At 39.3% G+C, this 27,459-nt stretch overlaps 2 protein-coding genes across 2 annotated transcripts in view; one reads left to right on the forward strand and one right to left on the reverse strand.

The window, feature by feature from the left end:
* ANKMY2 (ankyrin repeat and MYND domain containing 2) overlaps positions 1 to 4,958 on the forward strand; it is a 36,432-nt gene extending 31,474 nt beyond the window's left edge. Inside the window, exons 8-10 of the mRNA XM_046020618.1 lie at positions 126 to 254; positions 2,214 to 2,343; positions 3,807 to 4,958. Coding sequence (XP_045876574.1) covers positions 126 to 254; positions 2,214 to 2,343; positions 3,807 to 3,991 — 444 coding nt within the window. The 3' untranslated portion in view covers positions 3,992 to 4,958. The remainder of the gene's footprint in view (positions 1 to 125; positions 255 to 2,213; positions 2,344 to 3,806) is intronic.
* A 2,005-nt stretch (positions 4,959 to 6,963) lies between these two features.
* Positions 6,964 to 27,459, reverse strand: part of LRRC72 (leucine rich repeat containing 72) — a 43,286-nt gene continuing 22,790 nt past the window's right edge. Inside the window, exons 4-9 of the mRNA XM_046020619.1 lie at positions 27,019 to 27,100; positions 25,717 to 25,827; positions 18,189 to 18,278; positions 17,117 to 17,269; positions 9,766 to 9,793; positions 6,964 to 8,832 (exon numbers count right to left, since the gene is read on the reverse strand). Coding sequence (XP_045876575.1) covers positions 8,667 to 8,832; positions 9,766 to 9,793; positions 17,117 to 17,269; positions 18,189 to 18,278; positions 25,717 to 25,827; positions 27,019 to 27,100 — 630 coding nt within the window. The 3' untranslated portion in view covers positions 6,964 to 8,666. The remainder of the gene's footprint in view (positions 8,833 to 9,765; positions 9,794 to 17,116; positions 17,270 to 18,188; positions 18,279 to 25,716; positions 25,828 to 27,018; positions 27,101 to 27,459) is intronic.

A 27,459-nucleotide genomic window follows, 5' to 3' on the forward strand; every position in this document is an offset into this window, starting at 1 on the left:
CCAGCCTGAATGACTCCATCTCTGGTGTGCCTGCTTCTGGACAACATCATTCATGGAGTATCATCTCTGTAGTCTTCCAATAGCAATTTTAAAGTGTGTTTTCCTCTTCTTCATACCTCCTATAGGGTTCTGATCCCACTGCATTCTCTGTTCTTACCCAAGCCATCACTGGTCAGGTGGGTTTTGTGGATGTGGAATTTTGCACTACCTGTGGAGAGAAGGGAGCAAGTAAAAGATGTTCCGTCTGCAAGATGGTAAGAATGAATTTCCTTGAAGTTCTTCAGTACGGTTTAGATTTCATATCCAGTTTGATAACTGATTTGTAATGTTCTCTAAATAAAATGGTTGACGTTAGTTTTCTAATACATTCTAATACAGCATAAATTCTAATTCTGTGCATCTAATAATTAAAAGTAATTTTGAAAGAGCGGTATGAGATAAATGTCCGGCATAGTTCTTTGCCATATGTTCCAGGCTGCCGCAGCATCTGAATAGACTGCTTCCAAGAAAGAAGGAATATGAGTGAATGAATGAGAGAAAGATTATCCGTAACGGACTGACTGTTGCAGATGTGAGAGCCTAGAACAGGCCAGTTCATAAATACGCCATCTTAAATTTTCTGATGGTGACTTGAGCTACAATCTCTTCATCATCTCTTGTAGACCTCCAACTCCCCTGTGACTGCCACCAATCTTTAAGCTCTTCTGAACTCCACTCCCCACTTCTGCTGCCATGATCTTTGTAAAGGGCCTACCTTCTCCTCACAGATATTACCCATAAGCATTCATCTGTACATTCACTTTACCCTCTAAGTTATATTAATTTATTTATTTCATTATATTAATCTCCTCTTGTTTTCAAGTTTGGAATTCTTCAGCATATTAATAATAGCCATCATATTTTGTTTTGACTTACTTCTGCAGCTTCATTCTCCTTCAGTTACTTACTTCTTTGAACTTCAGTTTCCTTGTACGTGAAATGGGGTTAGCATTGTGAGAATTCATTCCTTGAGACCATCTACATGGGTTTACCATTGCTGCATGTAAAACACTTATGACAACAATCATTTGCTAATTTCCCATGTTGGCAGCTGGCTGGGATTAGTGGGGGCACTTTTTCTCCCTGTGTCTCCTATCCTCCTTGGACCAGCAGGCCAGGCTGAGCCGTTCTAGTAGTGACAGTAGAGGTAAAAGGGCACGAGTAGAGAAACACAAGGTCCCTCGTCGTCTAGTCTTGAAATTGTCATATTCTCACATTCCTTTGGCCAAAACAAGTCACACGACCAAACTTAGGGTGAATTCTCCTTCCCATCAGTGAAAAGAACTTTGAAATCTCATGAGGAAGTATACACATGAAGGGAAGAATAAAGATTCGGGACCAATGAAACAGTCTACAATACATGCCTTCTCTATTATAAGGGTTTAGCACAGTGCTTGGCATATAATCTTACAAAAATCTCAACTCCATTTACAGAAACTCCTCCCTGTCCTTGAACATATGATTCACTTCCCTTCTTGCATTTTTGTACAAGATAATCTCTGCTTGGAATGCTTCGTGCCCATTTCTCTGTTGACTGACTCTCTTCACACAGAGTGAGTCACTGCTTTCTTTGTGCTCCTGTTGCTGTTACAACCTGCATTAGGATGTGAGTCATGTTGGGTATCTGCCTCCCTCCATGCCGTTCCATCCAGCTCTTTCTCAAGCTCAGTTTCCTCTGAGACAGCTCTATCTTCCTTGTCATTGTACAGTTCTGACACATAGTAGGTTCTTCTTAAATCATTTCTTAAGGTCTTTGGTAGACCACTTAATATGTATCTATTGTTATAAAGTATAAGTTAAAAATGACAAATATAAATCAGTGGCCATCATGGTTTTAAAAAGAAGGCGTAGGGGCACCTGGGTGGTGCAGTCGGTTGGGCGTCTGACTCTTGGTTTTGGCTCAGGTTGTCATCTCAGGATCATGGAATCAAGCCCTGTGTTGGGCTCCACACTCAGCACAGAGTCTGCTTGGGACTCTGTCTTCCTCTGCCCGCCCCCATCTACCCCAGCTCTCATTTGCTCTCTCTCTCTCTCAAAATAAATAAATCTTTACAAAAATAAAGGAAAGCGTAGGAAACAGCATTTTTTACAGCATAGCTCTTGGTTTAATGTCATAGTTGGAATATCATGCAGTCACAGCTCTTGAAATGACGTAAACTTACAATTGTTTTCAGGTTATATATTGTGATCAGACCTGCCAGAAAACACACTGGTTTGCACATAAGAAAATCTGTAAGGATCTAAAGGACATTTACGAAAAACAACAATTGGAAGCTGCCAAAGAAAAGAGTGAAGAGGAAAACAGTATGTATATAAAAAGCAAGCTCATACTGCTTCTCATTGGGCAGAGGAATGATATGATTAATGATACTAACGCAGGCACCAAGGAATTGAGTCTTTTCTGGGGACCGAGGATACTTGGACTTGACCGATTTAAGAATCACATTTCAGTGTGTCCCTCTTTGGAGTTGTTGGGATAATGTACAGAATATGGTTAACCTAGAAGTCCCTGGAAGACAGAAGCTATAGAGTTCTAAGGCATATGGTTTATTCTGTATTCTAAATTCTGACTCACAGGAATGCCCTGCAGTGATGGGACTCTAAACGAGTGTTCACTCATACTCAGCTCACAAGGGATTTTTAAGGTTTTTGACTAAGGAAATAATTAAATTTCCCCTAACGGCTACCCAAGGTAAAGGTTGGGAACCTTTAATTTTTTCAATTAAAATACAAAGCTGTAGGTGAAATTACAGAGAAAATTTTATAAATTACAGATTAGATTGTAGCTCTAATGTACGGATTAGGTTTCTCTAAGTGTCTAGACATTGAATTCCATATTACTTTCTCTCTCCCTCCCTCATGAGGTATATGACTCATTTTCATCAGAAACAGTGAGTTGCTTTAGCAGGGATTCCCAGACTGCGGTGGAACCCACCTCCAGGTCTGCGTCCCACCCCGGAGAACATATCGTACGTTTTGTGGCACGCATCTAGCTCGAAAAGTTTGCCTGGTTGACTGATAACAAAGCCCTTCCACCCCCACCCCTCCGTAGACTGCATTGCCTTTACCGCCTGCTTGAGAAACACTAGGAGTAGGGTTGAACAATTTGTACAAAATTTGATTTGTATAAATAAATGGTTCAGAGAATCGTCAGGCTTTCTGACTGCCATGCCTTCTCCTGTTTTCCTGACCCAACTTTTGTAACCTGCATGTTGAGGACAGAGGCTGACAGCTGGTCCTGTTACCTAATGAGGAAGAGAGTAAGATGGTCAGGAGAGAGGGAGTTCCCGGCCGGTAAGCATCAGCAGGGGCCGCCCACTCTTCGAAGTGTCACAGGCACCTTTATTCTCCAGCCATGTAGGCGAGGCTTTCTTACCCCCACTTCACAGGTAAGGAAAGCACCCCGCGCAGGCACTTACCTACCCAAAGACCTCAAGCTCTCTCATGGCAAAGCTTTCTTCAAAGGCAGGTCCCAGACAAGCATTTCAGAGATTTCCAGGCTTGGCTGTGGAGCCAGAGGCTTGAGTCCAAATCCTGGTTCTGCTGCTATACTGACTGTGAAACTCTGAGGAAGTCGCCAAGCCCGTCTCTTCTCAGTTTCTCCATGTGTAAAAATCATGACAATAATGATAACAGGGATCATTTACCTCATGTGGCTGTTGTGAGGATTCAGTAATTTAATACACGGAAAGCATTCAGACGATAGACTGACACGTGATAGGAACAGCAAAACGACCTTTTCTCTCTCTCTTTTTTCTTTTTATCAGATGGCAAACTTGATGTCAATTCTAATTGTGTTCATGAAGAGCAGCCGGAGGCTGATGTGGGAATCTCCCAAGAGACTTGTCAGCCTAAGGAGTCTGTGGAAGGGGAGAAAGAATGTTCTCCAAGTGGAGCGGGGTTGGAAGGCTTCCAGGACGCTCCTGCAAGCCCGCAGGAATCTGAGGAGTGAAGGGCAGATCGGGCCGGCACGGATGGTTCACGCCCTGGGAGGTAGCCAGGGAGCTCACGTGACTGTGTCCTCCCTGCCTCATGACACCTTCGTGGCACCATGGCGGGAGTCCCTGTTTCCTAGAATAGATGCCTTCAAGCAAATCTCTGTCTACCATGCCCCAAGTTCCCGGTGATTTCTGTACTGTGATCGGACAGTTATTCCAAGGGAAAAATGTGTGTTTCAAAGTATCGCAGAAACATTTTGACTCCCTTTCTGAGGCCAGCTTCTCAGCAGTTGTTCTCAAAACAAAAGAAATCCCCTTCAAGAAGAAATGTAGGCTCTGGGGAACAAGGGCAAGCAGAACAGGCGTTGGAGAAAGATTTTTCAGGAAAGAAGACTTTTCTAGCCACGGAGATGGATAGTTAAACAAGTCATAACTTATATGTGAATAAGATGCATATAAATAGCATTTATAATAGTGAAGTCCCACTTATTTAGATGCAGCGAAATGAAGAAAAGGTGTACATTACAGGGTCTGTCACAGTTCATTCATTGTAGTTTTGTATAGAAACAATTTTGAGCAGTCTGAACTTTATATAGTCCCTGCAGTGACATTTTATCTACAGCATTTATACCTTCAGATACATCAGAACAAAGGCAGCCACAGTTATCTCAGCATGTGCATTTAAAAGGGTGTCTCATGAAATTTCTGATTAAATAATGGCTAAACATAGTGTGTCCCCAGTTATAAAACAGATTCGTGTGCCATATTCTACTTGAAAGGCTTTTTTCTTTCTTTATGCTTTTCATGGGGCTCTTTCTGCCCAGAAACTGATTTACAACTGTCACTTTTAGAATGTGCTGCCCCACTGTTCAGCACATGCGGTACGGAAGCCGGGCTAGGGCCTGATCGCTGAAGACAGCGCTGTGTTTCAGAGTTCCTTGTAATGATTGTAAAATAAATCATGCCTACTGATATAACCAACACCACATCTTGTTTCCTGGTTTATTGCTGTTGAGGGATGGCAAAAACTAGAGAAATATTAGAGAACCTACATTTTAGGAAATTCGGCAAATGCTAGAGAACAGTAAGAAAGGGTTTTCATGAGTACTATTGCAAATCAAAATGACTCCATTTCCCACCTCACTTCGCTGATCAAGATTCTTCTGTGTTGCTGGTTATCCCTTCCTTCACTCATTGACTTTTCTCCCAACCCCAGCACTACACCTGTATGCTCTCCGGCACACTGTTCCACGAAGACTCCTTGTGAGTGAATTCAGTGCGAGCGGTTAGCTGCGTAGGAATTCAACAGGCAGATTGGCCCCTAAACTTGTCAGTCATGACAAGCCTGACTTACCGGTCAAGGTACCTCATCTACACGCTGAGAAACATCCCTCTTTGACTAGTAAAGTCATCCTCCCAGGCTGCCCTCTCCCACTGTTTTTATGTACGTTATCTGATTTTTAATTGCCTTTGTGTGTGTGTGTGTGTTACCTCTATTTTGTGTTACCATTATGATGCCTGTCTTCGAATACATAGAGAATTATGGAAAGGCAGGAGGAAATAGGAAAACCGAGAGATGTGGCAATGGAGAGGAACTTTTTCCCTTCGTTGAAGTGAAAGCAGACAGAAATCAGAATCTAGCATGCTATAACTGCCAGTGGACGAAGAGGACTTCAGGTATAAGCCATGTCAGTGTTACAATTTTCCTTGATGTATTTTGGGGAAGAAGGGGTTGGAAAATGGAGTTGAAGAGACAATGGGGTTGGTTCTGATTATAATCCCTTCCTTTGTCATACATAATCTCAAATTGATATTGCCATTATAATATCAAAATAGGTGGTTCATTTTGTTTTTAGCCATGTTGAATGATTTTCAATATGCTGTCAAGAAACTTCTTGGAGCACCTGGGTGGCTCGGTCAGTTAAGCATCTGCCTTTGGCTCAGGTCATGATCCCAGCGTCCTGGGATGGAGCCCTGAGTTAGGCTCCCAGCTCATCAGGGAGTCTGTTTCTCTCTCTCCTTTTGCCCCTCGCCCCACTGCTCATGCACTCTTGCTCTCAAATAAATAAATAAAATCCTTAAAAAATATATAATCTGAACACTTCTGCTTCTGGAAGCAGAATAGACATATTTTTCTCTATTCCTTCTGTTAGGTAAAACTACAATCCTTGGACATTATATATCAAATGAACTTAAGAAGACTCTGTAAGATGGAAAAAGAATGAAGCAAACCTTTTTCTCCATATAAATAAAGACATATTTCCATTAGTTCTTTAAAAAGGAGAGTAAGTAAAATTTGCTAGCCATGTTTTTATAATTGGAATAATGTTTTCATCCTTTTCAGTGATTGTAGGATTCAAAATAAAATATTTGGCTACACATTGTTTTATAATTCTTTTAGTTGTTACCTGGGACACTATAATATCCAATTTACTCCAATCAAATTCAAAATTAGTATTGCCTATGCCACTTATGAGCCCACTTAAATCTGATCCCAAATGTACCGTTTCTGTCATGCAATAGGTTGCTGCTCTGCCCACCGAACTTTATTGCCTCGTGGGGCGGACAGTACTCAGCTCATGATGAGTAACTTCGGTCAAAGTTACTTGATGTTTGTTGGTCAGGCTCTTAGTGCTAGGGTGGATGCAGTAGCCTGTCCCAAACTTCTCTTCCAACAATGACCAGTTCTCTGACGAAGATGGCCTTATTCAATAACCTTTTGAGACAGCACCGGGACTCTCTTAGATTTTGCAAGACTCCACAAAGCCTCCTTACCTACCGCAAATACTTCTAGCACCATGGATTTTACTGAGTTATTCTATTCGTTATCTATTGCTGTGTAAGAAGTTACCCCAAAAATGTATCAGCTTGAAGCATCCATAAGCATTATCTCATGTAATTTTTTTTTAATTTTTTTTTTTTAATTTATTTGACAGAGATCACAAGTAGGCAGAGAGGCAGGCAGAGAGAGAGAGAGGAGGAAACAGGCTCCCTGCCAAGCAGAGAGCCCGATGCGGGGCTCGATCCCAGGACCCTGGGATCATGACCTGAGCTGAAGGCAGAGGCTTAACCCACTGAGCCACCCAGGCGCCCCTCATGTAATTTTTGCAGGCCAGAAACACAGGAGCAGCTCAACTAGGTGATCCTGGCTTGGGGTTTCTTGGGAGGGTGTGGAGCAGCTTTTGGCCAGAAGTTCATTCACCTGAAAGTTTCACGAGATCTGAGGATATGCTGGCAAAACAGCTCCCTTATAAGGTTGTAGCGCCAGGCCTAAGTCCCTCATTGGATTTTCGGAAAGTGGCCTCAGTTCCCCACCGATGAGCCCCTCCAGAGGACTGCCTAAATGTCCTCACAACATGATAGCTGGCTTCTTCCAGAATAAGTGATCCAGAAGAGAGAACCAGAGAACATTTCGATCCTTTCTGTGACCAAATCTGGGAAGCTGCACACTATCACGTTTGTCTCGAGCCACAACATCCACATCGATGCTCAGCTCTCTGCCTTTTCTTGACCTCTGGCAGATCATGCCTGAATTTTCAGACCCTGGCTTTGTACAGAATCGGAAGTGTCCACACGTAAAAGGAGGTTACAGATTATCAGGGACAGTTCACTGTTCCCTCTAGGGCTTCCGTCCCTTGTCTGTTTGATTTCAGCCCCACTTGTCCAGTGTGTGTCTTTTCTGTCTGTGTTACTCTGTGGTGGTCGAAGCACAATCAGACAGGAGAAGTCACTCTGCTTTTTATAAGGCTTTTTTTTTTTTAAGATTTTAAAAATTTATTTGCCAGAGAGATCACAAGTAGCGAGAGGCAGGTGGGGATGGGGGAAGCAGGCTCCCCGCTGAGCAGAGAGCCCGATGGGGGGCTCCATCCCAGGACCCTGAGATCATGACCTGAGCCGAGGGCAGAGGCTTTAACCTACTGAACCACCCAGGCACCCTTGCTTTTTATAAGCTTTTGATCTAACCCTTTAGCTCAGCCGGGAAAACCAGAAATGCATTTTGTCTCTCAGCACGAGGCAACTGCTAAACGCTTTTCTGGTTTCTCTTCCCCCTAGCAGCAGGCCTCAGGGGAGGCCAAGCTCACATCATTAGTTCACACCCGCAACTGGCAAATGCCTTCGAAGGCAACATCAAAAGATGATAGGCTGGATAAATAAATTGTGGTATCTTCATACATTGAAATAGCATACAGCAATGAGAACACAGAGCTACCACCTCGAGCAACAACATGGGTGAATTTTACAGTATTGAGTAAGAGAAACCAGACACAAAATAATGCAACTTCTCTGATTGCGCTTATATGCCTTTCAAAGACAGACACGATTAATTGATGATTTCGAGTTCATCACAGTGATGTCTCTAAAAGGGTGGCTCCTAATAGGGAATAGGACTGGTAACAGGAGTGAAGAGGCTGTTCACGTGCTGGCAAAAATCTCTCTCTTGATCTAGGACTGCTGTTATATGAACATGTTCATTTTTTTGAAACTGTTGAGCTGAACACAATGATCAGTGTACATTTCTGGAGACATGTTTTACTTTAACAAAAACGTAAAATGTGTAAGGATTATATTAGCGGTGTTTCTGCTTACGTTTTTGTGTTTCAAATAATATAATAAATGTTTAATATGCTTGATCACAGAGAAGTTTAATAAATAACAGAAATCCACTAGGATTTCTAGAAATACTAGGGGCTATCTCAGTGTAACTGTAAGCATTCGAGCAGGTTCTCTGCCTTTCTCGTCAAGGTATTTTTCCTCTCGTGTTGGAACTGTGTCCCAGTTCAGGAAGGTAAAAGCCATAGCTGATCTCTTCAGGGACCTTACAAACACAGCATCTTCTGGGTCATCGAACACAGTTCTGCAAAAATGGCAATCACATCAGAAAAAAAAAAATCCATTAAGCCACAGTGAAATTTTAATTTAAACAAATGCCATATTTTTTCTATGCTATTTATAGCCTAGTACCACTAACAGATAACTTTGGGCCTCTACTGACTCTATTGACTCTCAGAATAAGGAATACTATTTTTACTATATACATTGTTTATTTTTTAAATAAATATACAATAAAAATAAACATTAAAATAAACATTTTTAAAATAAACATATTTAAATGAACATATTTGGGATCAGCTATCCCAGTTTAGCTCTCACACCTTAATGTGTTTATGATTTGAAACCAGTGCTAAATGAGGGGATTAAAATATTTGTAGATGTCATATGCATATGAGTGTCTTAAGTACATTTTATTAGAAAGTTATGATTTCTCCACATTATGCTATTATTTTATAAATGTGTTTGGGGATGATATTTTTCAACCCTGAATCCAAAGAAAAAAATGCTTAAGTGCAAAATTTAAAAAGAATGATGATTTTTAAAGTTCATCAATATTTATGAATTTGAAAGGTTTTCCATAGTTTAATGAAGTATTTGCTTTTGAAAATGTAAATCCCAAGGAATTTAAATGTTAATCTACATAACTTCTGTCACTGAACATATTTAGAGGAATATTAAACATTTGTAATTTGCTGATAAGTTTTAGGTTTTATTTTTTTATGCATGGAATCAGCTTTTCATTTTTTTCTGGTTATAATAATATTAAAAACCTAAATATGTCAAATACGAGTAAATAGCTTGAGCTTATATATCACAGAAAGAGCATTTTTTCACCATCTATTGAAGTTAGTCATTTTTTAACTCATTAAAATCTATTTTGGGAAACGAAGATAATTTAACGTCAACACAATCATGAAATAATTTGATAATAAAAGTAAAGTTAAAAAGCACTTACTTGTCTACATTATTCGCAAAAGCAAAATCTAAAAAAAAACACCACATTTCTGAATTAGTATTTTTCAAATGTTTACTCAGCATTTAAAAACAATGGAACTTTTCCTATAAGGAAAAGTCTAGAGCCCAACTCTCTGATTTTTGAATGGTTATTTAGATGAATAGTTCAATCCTTCAAAAATGCCTTGATACCTGAGCTCAAACTTAACTTTTCTTTTAGGTATAGTGCCTCTGGTTTGCCTTAGGTTTTGAGGCAAATTCTTTAATTCAATACAGATCTCAAAACTCTGAGAACAGAATGCTTAATCAATTAAGTTACCAGTGGAATCCAAGTGGGGATTTTTGTAATTAAGATACTGAGTCCCATGCAGAAACCAATCTTTTTTTTTTTTCCCCCAGATAGACACATGCATCTATAAATGGACTAGCAGAACGAATGAGGAGAAATATTTAGGGCAGTTTAAACCATTTGGATTCTTGGCATTAACTTCAAAGAAATCGAATAAACAAATCCTAGATCACAAGAATCTCCATCTTCCCTAGCTTTGGAAGCTCAAAGACTAGTCCTCAAAGCCGGGATTTCTTATGGTATCTTCCAGACACTGTCATTGCTTTGTTCATTCCTCTCCAAAGGCCTCGTGCCAGGCTAGACATGGAATGTACCAGCACTTGTTGGGCCACCAAAGCCCACAATGTGAGTTCTGCCAATCCACAAGCAGCAGGGACCACACAGCCTCTGCCTTAGGAGATGAGTTCATGGCATCCTGCCCTTCACAACTGGGTAACCCAGGGCTCCCATTCCCTTTCTGATCTCCCCAGACTCTTTTCTTACATTTGTTAAAAGAATTTATTTATTTATTTATTTATTTTTAAGGAATCTCTACACCATTGTGGGGCTTGAACTCACGTCCCCAAATCAAGAGTCCCATGCTCTTTTCAACTGAGTCAAGCCAGGTGCCCCCTCCTACATTTTAAAAAAATTATTAAGTGCACCTTTTGCTTGCAATGGATATAAATGGGAAAACTATAGAGTGAAACTTCCTGTGACCTTTCTCCTTCCTCTTCTCGGAGGTTATCACTGTAAGAGTTTTGTATGTGTATTTCCAGCCTCCTATGTGCATACACACATGTACTTACACACATACCTCTACCCCACTCCAATTTTGTTAGTACTCTGCATTATATTACTCCATGATGCATGTTTTACACTCAATATATCATAGAATAATTCTCAAGTACAACAGTGTATACTGTATGAATGTGCCATAACTTAATATTCTGTGGACCATCCAGAGTGTTTTCACTACTTTTTCTACTACACGAAATGTTTCAATGAATAGCTTTACATATAAATCTTTGTTCATATATGCAAATATTTCTGCAAAGAGCCTACAAATTTAATTGCTATGCTGAATGATTTGCACATTTTATATGTTGGTGGGTGTTTCCATATTGTCATATGATCTTCCAAGAGAGATGAACTCATTTATACTCTCATCATGAACATGTAAGTTGTACTTTTTCTCCCTTAATTATTCACCCTTTATTAACCTTTTCAACTTCTAAGTATCTGCAGGATGAAAATAATATCTCATTGTTTCATTTTGCATTTATTCGCTCACTAGTAAGTCTGGTCATTAGACATCATATTTGTCTACGGCCATACCACCCTGAACGCGCCTGATCTCGTCTGATCTCGGAAGCTAAGCAGGGTCGGGCCTGGTTAGTACTTGGATGGGAGACATCATATTTATTCCCTTCTCTGAATGTGTTAACCATAGCTTTTGTCACTTTTTTAACTTGGAGTTCACAAATTGATTTATAGAAACACTATAATATAATGGTAGTTAACTTTTGCCTATTGTACATATTGCAAAGATTTCTTTTAATATCTTTTAATTTTGTCCCTTCTTCATATCATGGTTTTCATTTATATGCAGTTTAAATCTGTTAATACTTCATTTTTGGGGCTGCAGGTTTTATGTAAAGCTTTGATTGGCTGCCTTCTCAGAATTATAAAAGGTTTTTTCTGTTTTCAGTACTTTTCATTTACATTTAGCTTCTTAATCTTTCTGGAATGTATTTTTCCTTGTGATGTCTTCCTAAGAAAGTGGTTTTAGTTTCTTCCCCCCTTTTTTTTTTTCCCAAGGGGGCTCCATACCCAGCGTGGAGCCCAACACAGGGCTTGTACTCACGACCCTGAGATCAAGACCTGAGCTGAGATCAAGGGTTGGAATGCTAATGGACTGAGCCACCCTGGCACCCAGTTTTAGTTTATTTCTCTGGCCCAGGGTGCTCCATAGCATGTGTCAGGGCCAGTGGCCCTCAGTCATTATTTTCTATGCAAATGGCGCCTACCTGGCTTCCATGGCGTGCTCTGCTGCCTGTTGATTTTTGCCTTCACAGATTCTTCTGACTCTGCACGTTTCTCAATTCCCAGCCAATCTCCAGATCTCACACTGGCCTCTGCTACCTCTCTGAGGCTTTGTGCACAAAGAGCGCTTGTCATTTGCTGTCCGGGGTTTGCCCGGTGTCACTGCTACCCGGAATCAGGGATGTCTTCAAAGCCTGGCTTCTGAACCTTCAGTCCCCCAGCTCAAAACTTTTAATTTTGAAAATTTTTTAATTTTTCCACCTGGGTGGCAAAATCAGTTAAGCATCTAACTCTTGCTTTTGGCTCAGGTCATGATCTCAGGGTCGTGAGATCAAGCCCTGCATGAGCCTGTGCTCTGCACAAAGTTGCCTTGAGATATTCTCTCTCCTCCTCTGCCCCTCCCACTCCTGCTCTCTCTCTCTCTCTCTCAAGTATGTAAAATATTTTTTTTAAGTTTTTATTTATTTATTTGACAGACGGAGATCACAAGTAGGCAGAGAGGCAGGCAGAGAGAGAGGAGGAAGCAGGATCCCCACTGAGCAGAGAGCCCAATGTGGGGCTCCATCCCAGGACCCCGGGATCATGACCTGAGCCAAAGGCAGAGGCTTTAACCCACTGAGCCACCCAGGCACCCCTATGTAAACAAATCTTTAGGAAAAAACTTCTAGTTTTCACTTTTCTCTGGATTCTGTCCTCTGACCTTGTATCTGGATTCACCCACTGTGGTGAACTACCATTTTTTAAACAGTCTACCTGATTTTCTTTTTGGTTTTCTTCTTATTCTTCCCAGCACATGCGTCAGCTGCTAGGCCCAGGCTTGGGGACATCATCCCCGATGATGAGCCTCATCTCAGCACCTGGAGTTCTGTCTTATTTAGGGGAGAAGAGCAAATATCACAGAAACCCAGCAGTTTCACTTGAACTGCTAGTAGACATTTAAAAATTTTATTGATATTTTCATTTTTTTTTAAGATTTTTTTTTTTTTTTAATTTGAGAGAAAGAAGGAGAGTGAGAATGAGAGAGAAATAGAAAGCCATCGGGAGGAGAGACAGAGGGAGAGGGTGAAGAAGGTTCTCTACTGAGCAGGGAACCCAACGTGGGACTCCATCCCAGGACTCTGAAATCATGACCTGAGCAAAGGCAGCTGTTTAACCGACTGAGCCATTCAGGTGCCCCTATTTTCATCTCTTTTAAATGCCCTTAATGTCTTCTCCCATTTAGGTAAATGGTGGGAAATCTGTAAATACCTGCTTCTTTAAAGCCATATAGGGGCCCCCTGGGTGACTCAGTGGGTTAAAGCCTCTGCCTCCGGCTCAGGTCATATCTCAGGGTCCTGGGATCGAGTCCCGCATCGGGCTCTCTGCTCAGCAGGGAGCCTGCTTCCTCCTCTCTCTCTGCCTGCCTCTCTGCCTACTTGTGATCTGTCAAATGAATAAATGAAATCTTAAAAAAAAAAGCCATATAAAAAGCGCACAGCATTTTGATTCTGAGGTTGTTGGTTATCATGCAAGAAGCACCAAAGACATTAATGGAAACAGGTGCATGCATTTTACTCATATCTATTTGACAAGTATGGATATCTGGGATTTAAAGAAATTCCAAGTTGACCTTTACTTTTTGTGCTATTTGAACATAATTGGTTTCTTTCCCAATTTAAGATTAAAGATAATGAAATCAAAATGTGCTGTGAAAATTGCCTTATGAACAGTTTTAGGTGTGGTTTCCTTCCAGTAAAAGAATTCAGCGTCCTAGATGTTCATGTCACAGCAAGATGAGACTTACATCAAAGCAAATACAGAAACTATAAAACTCTAAGACATATTTTAAAAACCTACTACATAGTGGGTTTCATTAGTTTCATTATACATGGTCAGCTACTAAGATAAGCTAAAATAAGCCAAGCTAAAGTATTGGACTCAAAATACTATTAAGTTGCTATGATATGTTGGCATTCTGTAGGAAATGAGTAGATTAGAGTCATGCCAATTTTTAAGAGGACTACAGTCAACATAGCTATGAATTAATAAGAACAACTCTCAAGTGCAATAAAACACTCTCCCTATTCTTTCTTCCTCTGATTTTGTTTTTTAGAGGCTTAATATGGAAAAGCAGTAAAGAGAATAAAATGCTAATAGTTTTTTCAAAAGCAATCTGATTGCACCAAAGAAAAGTACTAAACATCGTGATCAGTGGTCCTCCTCACACTTGTAACAGTTGTAGCTAGAAAAACATATAGGGTGGTCTTACATTGCTTATTACTGTGTAAGCTATTTTTAGGAGTGGAGATTTTCTATGTGGGGATTCATTTCCTAGCACAGCCTGGTTCACTCACACTAATCTGACAACATTCAGTTTGCGCATCTCAACATGAAGTGAAAGAAAAACCAAGGTCGAGTTAACAGAGCAGCTCAGTTTATAATGCCCTTGATATGTGGTAGATCAGGAGTTGCGATGTTTCCATATTAAGTGGCGTCATAGCCAGAGGAAGATACAGTCCCTATTTTTAAGAATCAGAAAGCTGAAACAAATTCATGTCCAGGCTAATAAAACTTGTAACTACTAACACAGCTGGCGTTCAAACCTAGGGGGATCTGATCCCAAAGCTTGTGTTTTGTGCTCTCTCCTCTACACGGGTGGTTCTTTAACTGGTATGTGTCTCAGGATCACCTGAAAGCCTTGTTAAAACACAGCTTTCTGGGTCCTGGAGTTTTTAATTTAGTAGATCTCTTTGGGGGCAAGATTTTGCATTCATAATGAGTTCTTAAGTGATGCTGCTGTTACTGGTCTGGGGACCACATTTGCAGAATCAATGCGCTACACTACTCCCTTCTGCATCCAGAACATGGCCTACAGACATTTTCTTCCATTCTTCAGGACATGGAGTCGCTAAAGGAGCAAGTTCAATGACGCCTCATGGAAACAATCATACAAATTGATGCATTCTATAGGGTAACTGGCCTAGTCCCTAAAAAGTCATGGAAACAAATTTAGAAATTTCTATTAGGGGCGCCTGGGTGGCTTAGTGGGTTAAGCCTCGGCCTTCGGCTCAGGTCATGATCTCAAGGTCCTGGGATCAAGCCCCGAATCAGGCTCTCTGCTCAGCAGGGAACCTGCTTGACCCTCTCTCTGCCTGCCTCTCTGCCTACTTGTCCTCTTTCTTTCTCTGTCAAATAAATTAAAAAAAAAAAGAAATTTATTTTAAATTTTAAAAGAATAAAGGTCCATAACAACCAGATGTAATTATGAACCTTGACTGATGTCTGGGTTGAAAAAGCAGCTACAGCAACCATCTTGAACCAACTGGGAAACTTTGAATATGTATTATTATATGTTAAATAATACCTGTACACAAAGTATTTTTTTAGGTATGATGGTGGCATTGTGGGCATATAGGACAGTGTCCTTATTTTTAAACTTATAGGCTAAATTATGTAGGAGTAAAGAGTCATGATGTCAACAAGTAAAACAATTAAATGGTTCAGTGGTATTTTGATGTTTTTTAGTTTACATTGAGTTTGGTGATTTCCAATCAGACGTAACTAGAAGCTTCTGAGGAAGTCCTTAATGAAGAAAAAGGCAAAGCCTCATCTATGAAGGGTGAAAAGGGCAGAATACTAATATCATATCATACATGAGCATATGTAGGTATTTAATATTCCTTCAAGGTTTCCTCTATTAGAAAATTTCTCACATTAAAAAGTTGAGGGGAAAGTCTTGATTTTGCCTTTTTTTTTCATCTCTTGCTCATTTTTGATTAGCTTAGCTAGTTGTAGAATTTTTGGTTGACAATTACTTTTCCTTAGCATTTTAAAAGTCTTGGATCACTGTATGCTGACCTCCTAATTGCAGTTAGGGAGTTTGTTGTGAATCTATAAATTACTATTTTATAGGTAATGTCCTTTTTCATTCTATTTTTAGATCATCTTGCCTTCAGTGTGGGTTTTTGTCATCGTTATATGTTATTTATGTCTTTGAATATCTAAGGATTCATAGCTTATCAAATTTGGAAAATCCTGTCATTATCAGTTCAAACATTGCCCTCTGCTCAATTTCTGTATTTTTTCCTTGCAGGAAAAATAAGCTGATACTAGACCTTCTGTTTCTTTCTTGTCTCAAAGCTAATTAATATTTTCTATTTCTTCTTTCTCTATGCTGCATTCTGGGCAATTTCTTCAAAATTATTTCCCAATTTAATATTTTTTCTTCATTTCTATAAAATCTTTTTTTTTTTTTTTTTTCAAATCTATGTTTGTCTCTTGGGTAAAGTGTCATGAAAAAAATGTTTTTGTCTTTGCACCTTTTTTTTAATCTATCTCCTGCGATGCCTGGTGATGTAACAGCCACCTTGTAACCAAAAAGCACACTAAGAATAGAACAAAAGATAGATATATTCTTGAACACCAATGATGTCATTGAACTTTGTGCTAACACTGAACACCCTACCTTTGTACTCTTTGCTGTGTGAGAAAAACTCTTCTTTAAGTCACTGAAGTTGTATTTCTGTTACATATAAGAAATTAATTCCAACAAATGAAACATTACTGAAGGTATATGAATCCAACCAAAACATTAACAGTGATTATTTCTGGGTGAAGGAATTGCAGATGATCTATCTTTCTTCTTAATATTTTTTCCATATTATCAGCATCTTATAGTTTTATTAATTGGTGAAACTGCCCAGTGATAGTGGTAACAGTAACAACCACAGATTATTTACTGAGCCTTTTATACTGCACTAGAAACTGAAGTAAGAACTTCAAGAAAATATGTCATTGTTATCATTATTACTTCACTTATATTAATATATGCAAATGAAGATAAAATTGCATATTGCTTTAATTAGACTAATAACATTGGAAAATATTCATTTCACTATGTAGATATTTCACTTATTATAAATTGCAGTTGTTACTATTACAATCCAGTTAGCCAAAGTCTGAGCAATTTTAATTTCATTTTTCTTCTTTTTCAAAATACCTGGAGGTACTCTCTGGGCTGGTTTTTGCTTAAGTGGTGCTCTAGGATTCCACGAGGCATCTACTCTTCTTCCGAATGCTATTGATTGAACGACATGAGTCCTTTTATGGTTAAAAATGGTAATCATTGATCTTCTCTCATCTTCTGTAACTTCTGACAAATGCAAATAGTAATGTTATTGTACAGTATTATAGAGATGCAGAGGCATTCAGAATACAATTGAAGAGTTTCAATAATGTGTTTATCTGAACTATGTTATATGTGAACACCCTGTCAAAACCATGAAGGGCAGTCACAGTGATTTCCATAATCTTACAAATGCTCAGTATATGCCACTCATGTCGCAAGGCACAGATACTCCTAATGCGTCCCAAACACTTTCTAACAAATCACCGTGAATGGCTGCAATCACAGCTACGATACTGTCCTTCCTTTCCTCAGGGCTGTGAGGAATAACAGGAATAAATGTAGGTTTTATATATCCTCATTGGGGAGTTAGTAATTAATTTTTAAGAATGTTCAAACCTATAGAGATAGAAAGGTAGATAGAGGGGTGAGGAACACACTTGGAGGTAAGAGAGGCTCCCTCGAAATGTAAAGTAACTGCAGTGAGGCTGCTTATCTTTGTGGCTCAGATAAATCAGACATGCTAGTTTGTCTACAATGTTTAAGATGCATTCATAAAGAAGTTATCATTGAATATATAAGTTTTAGTGTATATGTTTACAGAATTGCAAAGAATACAATTTTTAGAGATTTAGTCCAATTCTTTCATTTGTGAAATAAAACACTAAAATACCAGGAATAGATGATTTGGCATTCAACACATTCATGTCCAAATCAGGATGAGGAAACCTATTCTCACACTCAGTTAGATGGCCTTTTCCATATAGTGACCAAGAGCAATGAATTCCTAAACTAGGGCAAATTTCACAGAGCAAAATTTTGAAAAATAAATCACTGAAAAAACTTCCACTTACAAAGAGAATTATTTTCAAAGACTTTCAGCATTTTTAAACTAGTGACCTATAAGACTGCCTTTCAAATATCTCTCTGTAAGAAGTATCCTTACGTTTTCGGTCAAGAAATTGTACTTCTGGGAGGTGGTAGATTATATATAAACGGTACAGGTTATATTGGCACAAAGGGTTTTGGTGGAGAGCTGCAAAGAAAGAATCCAAATTAAGATGTCAGATTTTAAAACTGGTTTCATTTATCACTGGATAAACTATAGGAAATTGCAGAATTAATGTGAAACATAAGAACATGTAAAATTCTGCTTCATAGACCAAACCAGTGGCCTCCCTAATCTCACTTATTCAGAGCAGCACTTATTTCTCATTTGTGAAATTCATTCATTCAACAAATATTTCCTGAGTGCTTACTATATATACTAAGAACCGTGCGAGGTTCTGGAGACATAGTGTTGACCCAATTTTACCACGAACGAGGAAAATTTTAGCCATCAGTTAATTAGTAAAGGAAGAACAAGATATCAGCTCTGTGGAGGTCATGATGCTGTTCTCTATGACAGGATTTGTTCACTTGGTTCTCTTCTTCCAGTCTCAGAGGTCACATGGGTGCTGCCTGGAGATGGGTAGAGGTGCCGTACATGCCACGGACCAAATAAAGTTTTCCTTCTCCACTTAAAACCACTGCACAAATTTCTGAGTACCTAAACGCCTGTAGCCACTTCACGTCTCCGCAGGAACAGACCTGAGCTGGTGCTGATCTTGGATGGTGTCTCCCTCTGGCCAGATGCAGATGCCTCTGACTTCCTTAGCTCAGGTGCCGGGATCCCTCATGAATCAGGCTGTGTCCCACTGTGGCTGGAGGTGGGAAGCAAGCGCAGGTGGAAAAGCTCCTGGCGTGGCTGACGTCACACGTTCTACGCATCCGCATCTGCATCCGCATCCGCATCTGCATCCGCATCCGCATGCAGGTACATTTTTTTAAATCTTCAATTAGAAGTCGTGAGAGTTTTATTTTTAGGGAAAGAGTAGTATCGCTACTCTATTCTTCCCTGGATATATTAAACAGGGTTATTTTAATACAATGTGAAATAAAACTTTTATGATTTCCACGTGGGTATCTTTAGCTCTTGGAGTCTGCCTACATGCAATTAATTTGCAGACAGCACTTCTGGAAAATACGTCTGGGGAGGAGAATTACCACTAGGTGGCAGTAGGAGAAAGAGTTCCAACCATCATATAGCCACCTCACTCTCCCGAAATGGGGCTCATTTGTTGCACATATGAAATTTAGGAGTAGCGCTGTGGCATTTGACTGTAAAATAGAGAGAGGCTTGATAAAAGCACGAAAATATTAATTATTAGAAGCCCAGGAAAGAGCAGTTGGCAACATAAAGAAGACGAGGGCGTGCTTAGAACACAACGATTTTGCTAACAACTGAAAAAATTACTCCTCTAGATGTTTTCCCTGTGGGTTATAAAACATTTTGATTTTTATTGTATAAACACAAACTTTTCTGACTAATCAAATCATTACATATCGCTCTTCCTTGTGGAAAACTTGAGCGTTAGAAGGACTTGGAGCAGGCAACAGAAGACACCTGGTAGCTCTTAAAGGAAAGCTCTCAGAATGAGGAAGGCAGACAAGAAACTGGAGAACCAGGAGCACCCAAGAATTTAAAAAGACAGGAACTGTGTGTGCAGTGGGGGAAGCAGAGGAAAAATGAAATGGAAGATTTGCAAGATTTCTCGAGTGACAGAAAGGGTTTACATTTTAAGCTTAAAAGGGAGGGTATTTAAAATGGTAACCGATAATAATAAGTACTGGACAGGGAGTAGAGCGGATGTATATTAAACCAGTAATAAGGACAGGTTTTTAAAAGATCCACAGGGATCACGCTGTAGTTTGAGCCAGAAAGAGAAAAAAAGTCCTTCAGTGATGGAAAAGCAAAACACAATCGTTGTTAACGAGAGTTCAGGAGGAAGAGAAAGTCCCATCAGAAATGCTTTAGTGCAGAAGTGCGCTCTGCGGTTGCTGCGTTGGAGAATCCCATCTGACAACTCAGAACCCTGTGGTCCATTCTCGCAGCCAGGAGTGGAGTCTGCTGCTGCCTATGATGTTCACAGAACAGGAGCCCATGACGTTGACTCTTTGCATCCCCTTCATACTCTTTTCCCTCTGGGAACATTCCTATTTCATGTCTTCTCTTGGCTTCTCCCAGTCTTTAGTTAAGTCACTTCTTTACGTAAATTGGTTCAGCGAAACAGAACATCAGATTTAGACTTACTGCTGTTACAGGACTTACGAAGAGCAAGTCCCAGTCCTGAAAACTCGATGCCCTTATTATGGCTCACCGTTTATCGCATCCTAAGGTAAAAATCTAAGGGACCGCAGGTCAGAACACGGGGCTGGTAGCCCAGCCTCTGCTTAAATTAGCTTAAAAAAAAAAAAAAGAAAGAAAGAAATGAATAATTTAAGAGGCGTCTCATCTTTATGATTTTCCTTGCTCTTAAGTTTTAGAAAGAGGCAATCTTATTTTCAACTCTTTTTTTTCCCCTCTTCCAGACTGTTAAACATTTAACATTTCGGATTTATGAGTTTTGGATTGCTGCTATAAAATTATCATAAATTAAGGTTCTAAGATATGAAATCAGTTTCCTGTGTCTGAAAGTTCTGAAGGCCTCCCGTGATGTATGGGTACATTCCTTTAGAAACTATGAAGCAAAATTGCTTACACTTTCACTTTCAATAGGTTAATACTATTTAATCCACTTTCCCCCTAGGCTACTTATGGAGTACACCTCCGTGGCGCCAGCACTGTCTTGCTTATCTTAATTTGGGATTCTGAGTCTAAGCAATTTACATCTATCCAATAATATATCAAAATGCCTTTACTACCTAACTGCACAAGCTTGAATTACATGAGTCCCATGTATGAAGCTACTTATTATTGAAACAGAGGAGAAAAAATTATCTAAATAGTTGGCTTCAGTCAATTTTTTAAAACTTTAGAAGCTAAATTAAGAAGCAGCATTTAAATGAACGTTAGTTTTTAAGACCACCGTTGAAAGAAAGTTGAGTTGATTGGTAATGTACCAAAACATCCACTTTTTAAAAAGATTTATTTACTTACTTGAGAGAGAGAGAGAGAGAGAGACAGTGCATGGGGAGGAACAGAGGGAGAGAGAGGGAGAGAAGCAGACTCTGCTAAGCATGGAGCCTGACACGGGATTTGATCCCATGACCTTAAGATCATGAACTGAGCTGAAATCAAGAGTCGGATGCCTCACTGACTGAGCCACCCAGGTGCTCCAAAATATCCCTTTTAATATATGGGGGAAATGATACAGAGAAGTTAAAAGTCTTAACGTCCTATGTCTATGCAGACCATCCTGTGGGAGTGAGTCTAGCTGTCAATGGTCAGATGCAGACCATCCTGTGGGAGTGAGTCTAGCTGTCAATGGTCAGACACTATGATTTTGAGGTTCTGGTTCAAGGTTGCTTAGTTAGGTCAGCACCTCCATCATTACCGCCATCTTGCTTTAACCTATGGACCACTGCACACCATGTGCTTGTACTGAATATGGAAATCATCCTCAATTTTTGAAAGGGGAGCTTGGACTAAAACAGGGGCTGAAGAGAGTTGGAAGAGTCTTCTTCCCCACAAATAGCAAAGACCCACTTGGTTCTTTTTATTGGGTGATTGTTCTGTTTTGTTGTTTGGGAGGGGTGGTCCCACCTTGAAGGGCATTTCAGGTAGAGGCTCAGATGAAGAGACTGATGAGATCATAGCCACACCCTGATCTCAGTGTCCCTCTTCAGCCCTTCGATATTTGCAGTCAGTGGTGGACTGGGGCCAAGTGAAGAAGGATAGAAAATGTTTAAGAGTAGAGCCTGAAGAAAATGGAGACCCTCTCCTGAAAGGGGCATTCTATCTCTGATGGAGAATGCTTACATCACCACTACGAAGTCCTAAAAATCAAGGAATGTAGGTGTCTAAGTGTAATTTCCAACAGTGGAGCTTAATGAAACAAACAAAACTTGAGAGAAATGAGGAAAGTAAGATTTTAGGAGTGGGAGAATATAAGTATTTTGTGGCTGATGGTGGTGCTCTTCTCCCCATGTGCTGGAAGACAGAAGGTCAGGGAAAGTCATCAGCCAGGGAGCAGATCCTGATTTAGGAAGACTTTGCAGAAAGGGAGGGAAGAGGAAAATGGAGCTGGAGAGGAAGGGTGTGGCAAGGTAGACCGCCTGGAGAGAAGAGGCAGGGCCCTCCTGACTCAGCCTGGAAGTCGGGAATTCCAGTTTCCAGGACCTCACACTCGACAGCTGGGTTAGGCCTCCCTGAAGCTCCCAGCCCTGCTTCTCCTGGGCCATCTCTTGGCAATCCTCCTCATAAACGCCAATGGAGGGGAAAATGCCAAAATGGATTAAAGGTTTCCCCTCCAGGCTGTTTTCTCACCCTCTGAAGACCCTGTAATTGGAGTGGAATAATAACAACACTTCAGCATTTTATACGGTTTCATGGCTTGAAAAGGCAAAAATTTTAACATTGAAAGTGCATGGATCTCTCATTTTAATTAATGAACTGAATCTAATCTGTGATTGCAAATGAGGCTCATAGAAACTGAATCTGGGCACATTACTGCCCCTATACAATTAGTAGTCTAGTACTTGGAAACTTTTTCCCCACATAATATCTTTAACCAAAATGGGTCAAGTGTTCACAGTATGCATTATTTGCTACCAAAACTTTTCTTAAAATGCTTTCTTTGAGAAATTGGACACAGCATTCGCTCCATTTCAAAAAATGACCTCACTACAAAGATTCTTGGTTGGAACCATTGTGGTTATGTAACTTGAATTATAATCACTATGATTTTAAGTAGAGGTCACTTGAACTGTTGTGACAGGTAATGATAGGGACATTATACTACCAGGTTGGCAGAACAGCCTTTCAAAGAACTGGAAAAGACCCTCATGTACCCCACCTCAGGGCTGACACAAGTCTGTGCTCACACACACATGCTGAACAAGGGGGACATGGACTGGATTTCAGACACTCCTCACTCCTGGGCCAGGCACCTTCGTTCAGGGCATAACCCTGTTGACTATGATAGGACGACCTTGGCTGCTAACTTCCAAATCTTGTATTGTAGGATAAGTTTCCTTAAATTATTGAGTTCTTACATTTAGCAAATCATCCAGTTAGTTTCATATCAAGCTCCCTCAGCTCTCTGAAAAATAATTAGGCTGAAAGTTATAAAACTATAAACCATGGGACTTCTGTGTCGCTATGTATTAGAGTGTCACATGATAATTATTTACTGAATGGATGATAAAAGGTAATTACTTATTAAACAAGTGAATGAGTAAATGTGAAACAAAGAAACAAGGCATGAGTTTAAGTTTCAACATTTCTTAGTAGTTTGTTTAAAGCTCAGACACTTGCATTCCCACCATTCAGGAGAAGTCATTCTAATCACATCATAGGATTGCTGTGAAGATTTAAATGAGACTATAATAAGAAAGCATTTTCTCAACAGGGAAGACATTCAAATATGTTGTTGTTATAACGATTATTATTTCAGATGTCAGTTATATTGTCAAAATCTATTTACTACTCAGCTTCAGCAGACTTTCAAGACTATGAGCATCTTAATTCATCATCTAATTTACATAATCCACAGTAAAACCATTTTTGTTTTTGTCACTGCTTCAAAATAACATCAATGTCAAGAAAATGCTCTTTAAATACATGTCTTACGGAGTTAGCTTAAAATTTGAGGTGATCCTGAGAGCTAGCTAGTAGCCCATTTTATGGAAAAACGAAGATAAGTGAGAGTTCCAGATCTAGCAGAGTCAGTCTTGGAAGTGTTTGTTCAGCGCACAAGGGCCAGATGGTTCCAGTACACAGGCCAGTGCGGAGTCTTTCACAAAACTTATCACGTTTCAAAAATAAGCATGGGATTATTTGCACGTTAAAAGGTGTCTAAGGTCGCAAGGCGGCCATGTTGCCAGCTCCAGGGGACACCATCCAGTATGTAGTCAATAGAAATGCGCCCCATGGGGCGCCTGGGTGGCTCAGTGGGTTAAGCTTCTGCCTTCAGCTCAGGTCATGATCTCAGGGTCCTGGGATCGAGCCCCACATCAGGCTCTCTAAAAAAAAAAAAAGAAATGTGTCCCTTGGACCTGTGCTCTGAGAAGAACAAGATGGGAACTAACAGGAGATAATGAAAACCCATTTAAATGGGGAGAAGCAGAGAAGAAAGGGTGGTGATAGGTTCATAGTAACTAGTGAGTGGGTAAGGACAGTAAGGGAGTGTGGATGGTCTTGACCAAATGCACAGTTTCTGGCTTGAGTGGATGTGCTAAGGGGAGATGTGGGATGTGGGAATCAACTCAGATTATTGTATGTTTGTGAAACTTCTTTTCAAAGAGAAAATCAACACAATTTTAGATTAACAAAAAAGAAGCATGGGATTCCCATGAACTTGGTATAGTTTTAATATTTGGGTTTAAACAATGTACTTAAAAGCACATGAGTCATTTCTCCTCAATACAGTAGATGTTATTACTGATTAGCACTGAAAGCATATGAAAACTATAATTACTCTATGTATTGATCTGATCAGAACCTTCACCATCAACACCAGTTTGCACATATTCAAAACATTGTTTCAGGCAATTCTGAGAAGTGAATAGAAAATGACTAGGAAAAAAAACCACATCTATTTCATGACATTATATAAACAAGTCTTCTGACTCTCAAGTTTGGGAGCCTACTCATCAGTCTGAATATCTTTTCCCTTGGTCCACCCAGAAAATTTCATCCTCTGTTGCAATCCTGTGCAGGTTATTTACCCTTCAAGATTATGAACTTACTGAGCAAGAACTGTGTATTATTTATTTTTCCAACCCATTTCAGTTTCTTCCACGACGTAGGTTACCTCCTTGCTGGGTGTGATTTAATATACATGAATGAAATTTGCTGTTCACCTACTGGAAAGCTTTAAAAAAAGAACTTAACTTTTATCTTTTGGTGCCAGTTTTATTAATATAATTCATATACCACATGATTCGCCCATTGTAAGTATACAATTCATGTTTTTTTGTATATTCGAAGAGTTCGCCAACCATCACCACAGTCAATTGTAAAACATTTTCATCACCCCTAGAAGAACTCCACACCGCCTTATTCTTTAACTAGGCTCCCTGGTCCCCTCTGTCCCCCAGTCCTGGACAAACAAGAATCTATTTAAAAATAGCTATCGCTCAGTGTGGTTATCTCCATAGGTGTGTCTATTTGGGACACGTCCTGTAAATGGAATCATACAATGCGTGCTAAAACTTAGTTCCGAGATAAAACCAAACACACAGATTTAAACAGGTAAACCTTTGTCGCTTTTGTCACTTCCCTTTGGCATGCCATGTCATGTCTCAAAAAATCTTTTCCATCTGTTTTTCTTGCAAGAACATGTTTTAAAAGAGAATAAGATTAAATCTTACTTTCAAGAATATTTAAGGATTTCGTTATAAACATTGACCAATTTTAAACTTAGAAAATGACCCCTGTCCTGTGTCATTACTGTTTTAACTTGTGGCCATAGAAGCAAACGAACAAATACTTAGGATCTTCAGATTTGGCATCCCCTTTAATTCCTTCACTGTGGCGTCAATGTTGGTTAGCTCATTGTGGTGAAGCAGGAGCAAATACAATGAAGGCAGAGAATGCAGGCCTGAAAGACATTTTTTTAACAAGATTTTAAACATTCTCAATGCTAATTAAACATGCCAGCTAAACAAAAGCAAAAAACACATTTCAGCTGGTACAAAGAGTCATTATTAATAATAATGTGATTTATCATTAAATATGCAACAAAACACAAGAATTCGAATAATTGAGTGTGATGTGGACATGTAGAACCAACTTCTTTCCACTGTTACTGTTTTCTGGTATTGTTTTGTTTTCTGTAGCAATAATTTCGTTTGTTTGATTTCGGAGGGGTTATTTTCTTTACTCTTCTTCTTTTTGTTGTGTTTTGTCAGTGTTACTTAGATTCATAATGCCAATCAAGGGGAAAAAATCACTCATTTAATTCAGTACCTTCCCCGAAATTGCTCAGCTAAATATTTTCTTCACACAACAGGAAGCCACATATTCATATTATTTGTGTTGATTCCAAATTTCATATATTCCCACATTTTTAACAGAAATGGAAGTGGGCTGTGCCTTTACCATAGCCACATCACAGCTCACTTGGCAAAGTTTCTTTCTCCGTGGTACATGGAATCATGGTGGATTTTAAAATTTATGACATTTTGACTCTATGATACATGAAATTTAAAAAGATTGTTTTGGGCTGTGCCTCTTTGTATTTCATGATCCTAGTACATCGTGTACTTTTATACCTAACTTGAAATTGTCAACTTAGAGATAGTTACGCATGTAAAATTAACTCAGAGCGAAAAGAGGAATTTGGCTGCTAAAAATCATAGCCACTGAAAAGAGTAAGGTTATTTGTGAAGTTTTTATATTGATTAATGCTCCCAAACATTGTTAAAATTTGCTTCCCTAATACCCACTTTGTCTCCAGCTGTGCAGGAGCATGGCACAATTTCTATTTAAAACGAGATTCTTTCACATTTTGAATAAGGCACAGGACAATATTACATTAAGACTGTAATCTGAAGCACATTTTTCAAAATGAAATGTATAAAAGAACATTTTAAAAAATGAATTTCATCCCATGTTTTTACTAGAAATGTAATAGATATGATAATATCTATATATATAGATATGTAGAGATCTATATATATATAGATAATGGCATGCAAATAGATATTTGCATGCCATTAGCAGTATGATAGTTATTAGTTCTTCCTCAAGTGAAAATCTGTTCAGTCAGCAGAAAACATTGAAGACATACCTCCTATGTCAAATATGGCGTTGTTGTTCAGATAGAGCTCTGACAGACAATAGTTTCTAGTTAGGAATGTTAATCCTTGGAGCTGAAAATGAGAGAGAATAATATACTTTCTATAGTAATTTATATATATGTATGTGTATTTATATCTATATATAAAAATAAATGTGTATATATATTTATAAAATTAGAGTATGATCAGAGAAGTTTGATGTTTGCTATCATTATTATTTCTGACCATTTGGTCTGGGCTATGAGTTTCCATCTGGATTGTCTTTGAGGACATTGGGACGAAAAGGATGTTTTCAGCTAACTGAAGACAAAGCTCTCATCCTATCTCTCCCAAACTTCTTGCATAGTTTCCATGCCTCTGTAATCTGGCCTAGCCCCTTTGCTCTAACTCTGTTTCTCCCAGTTCTGCCGCCTGCGGTCTCACTGGATCTG

This window comes from Meles meles, chromosome 10, assembly GCF_922984935.1.
Source record: "Meles meles chromosome 10, mMelMel3.1 paternal haplotype, whole genome shotgun sequence".
NCBI lineage: Eukaryota > Metazoa > Chordata > Mammalia > Carnivora > Mustelidae > Meles > Meles meles.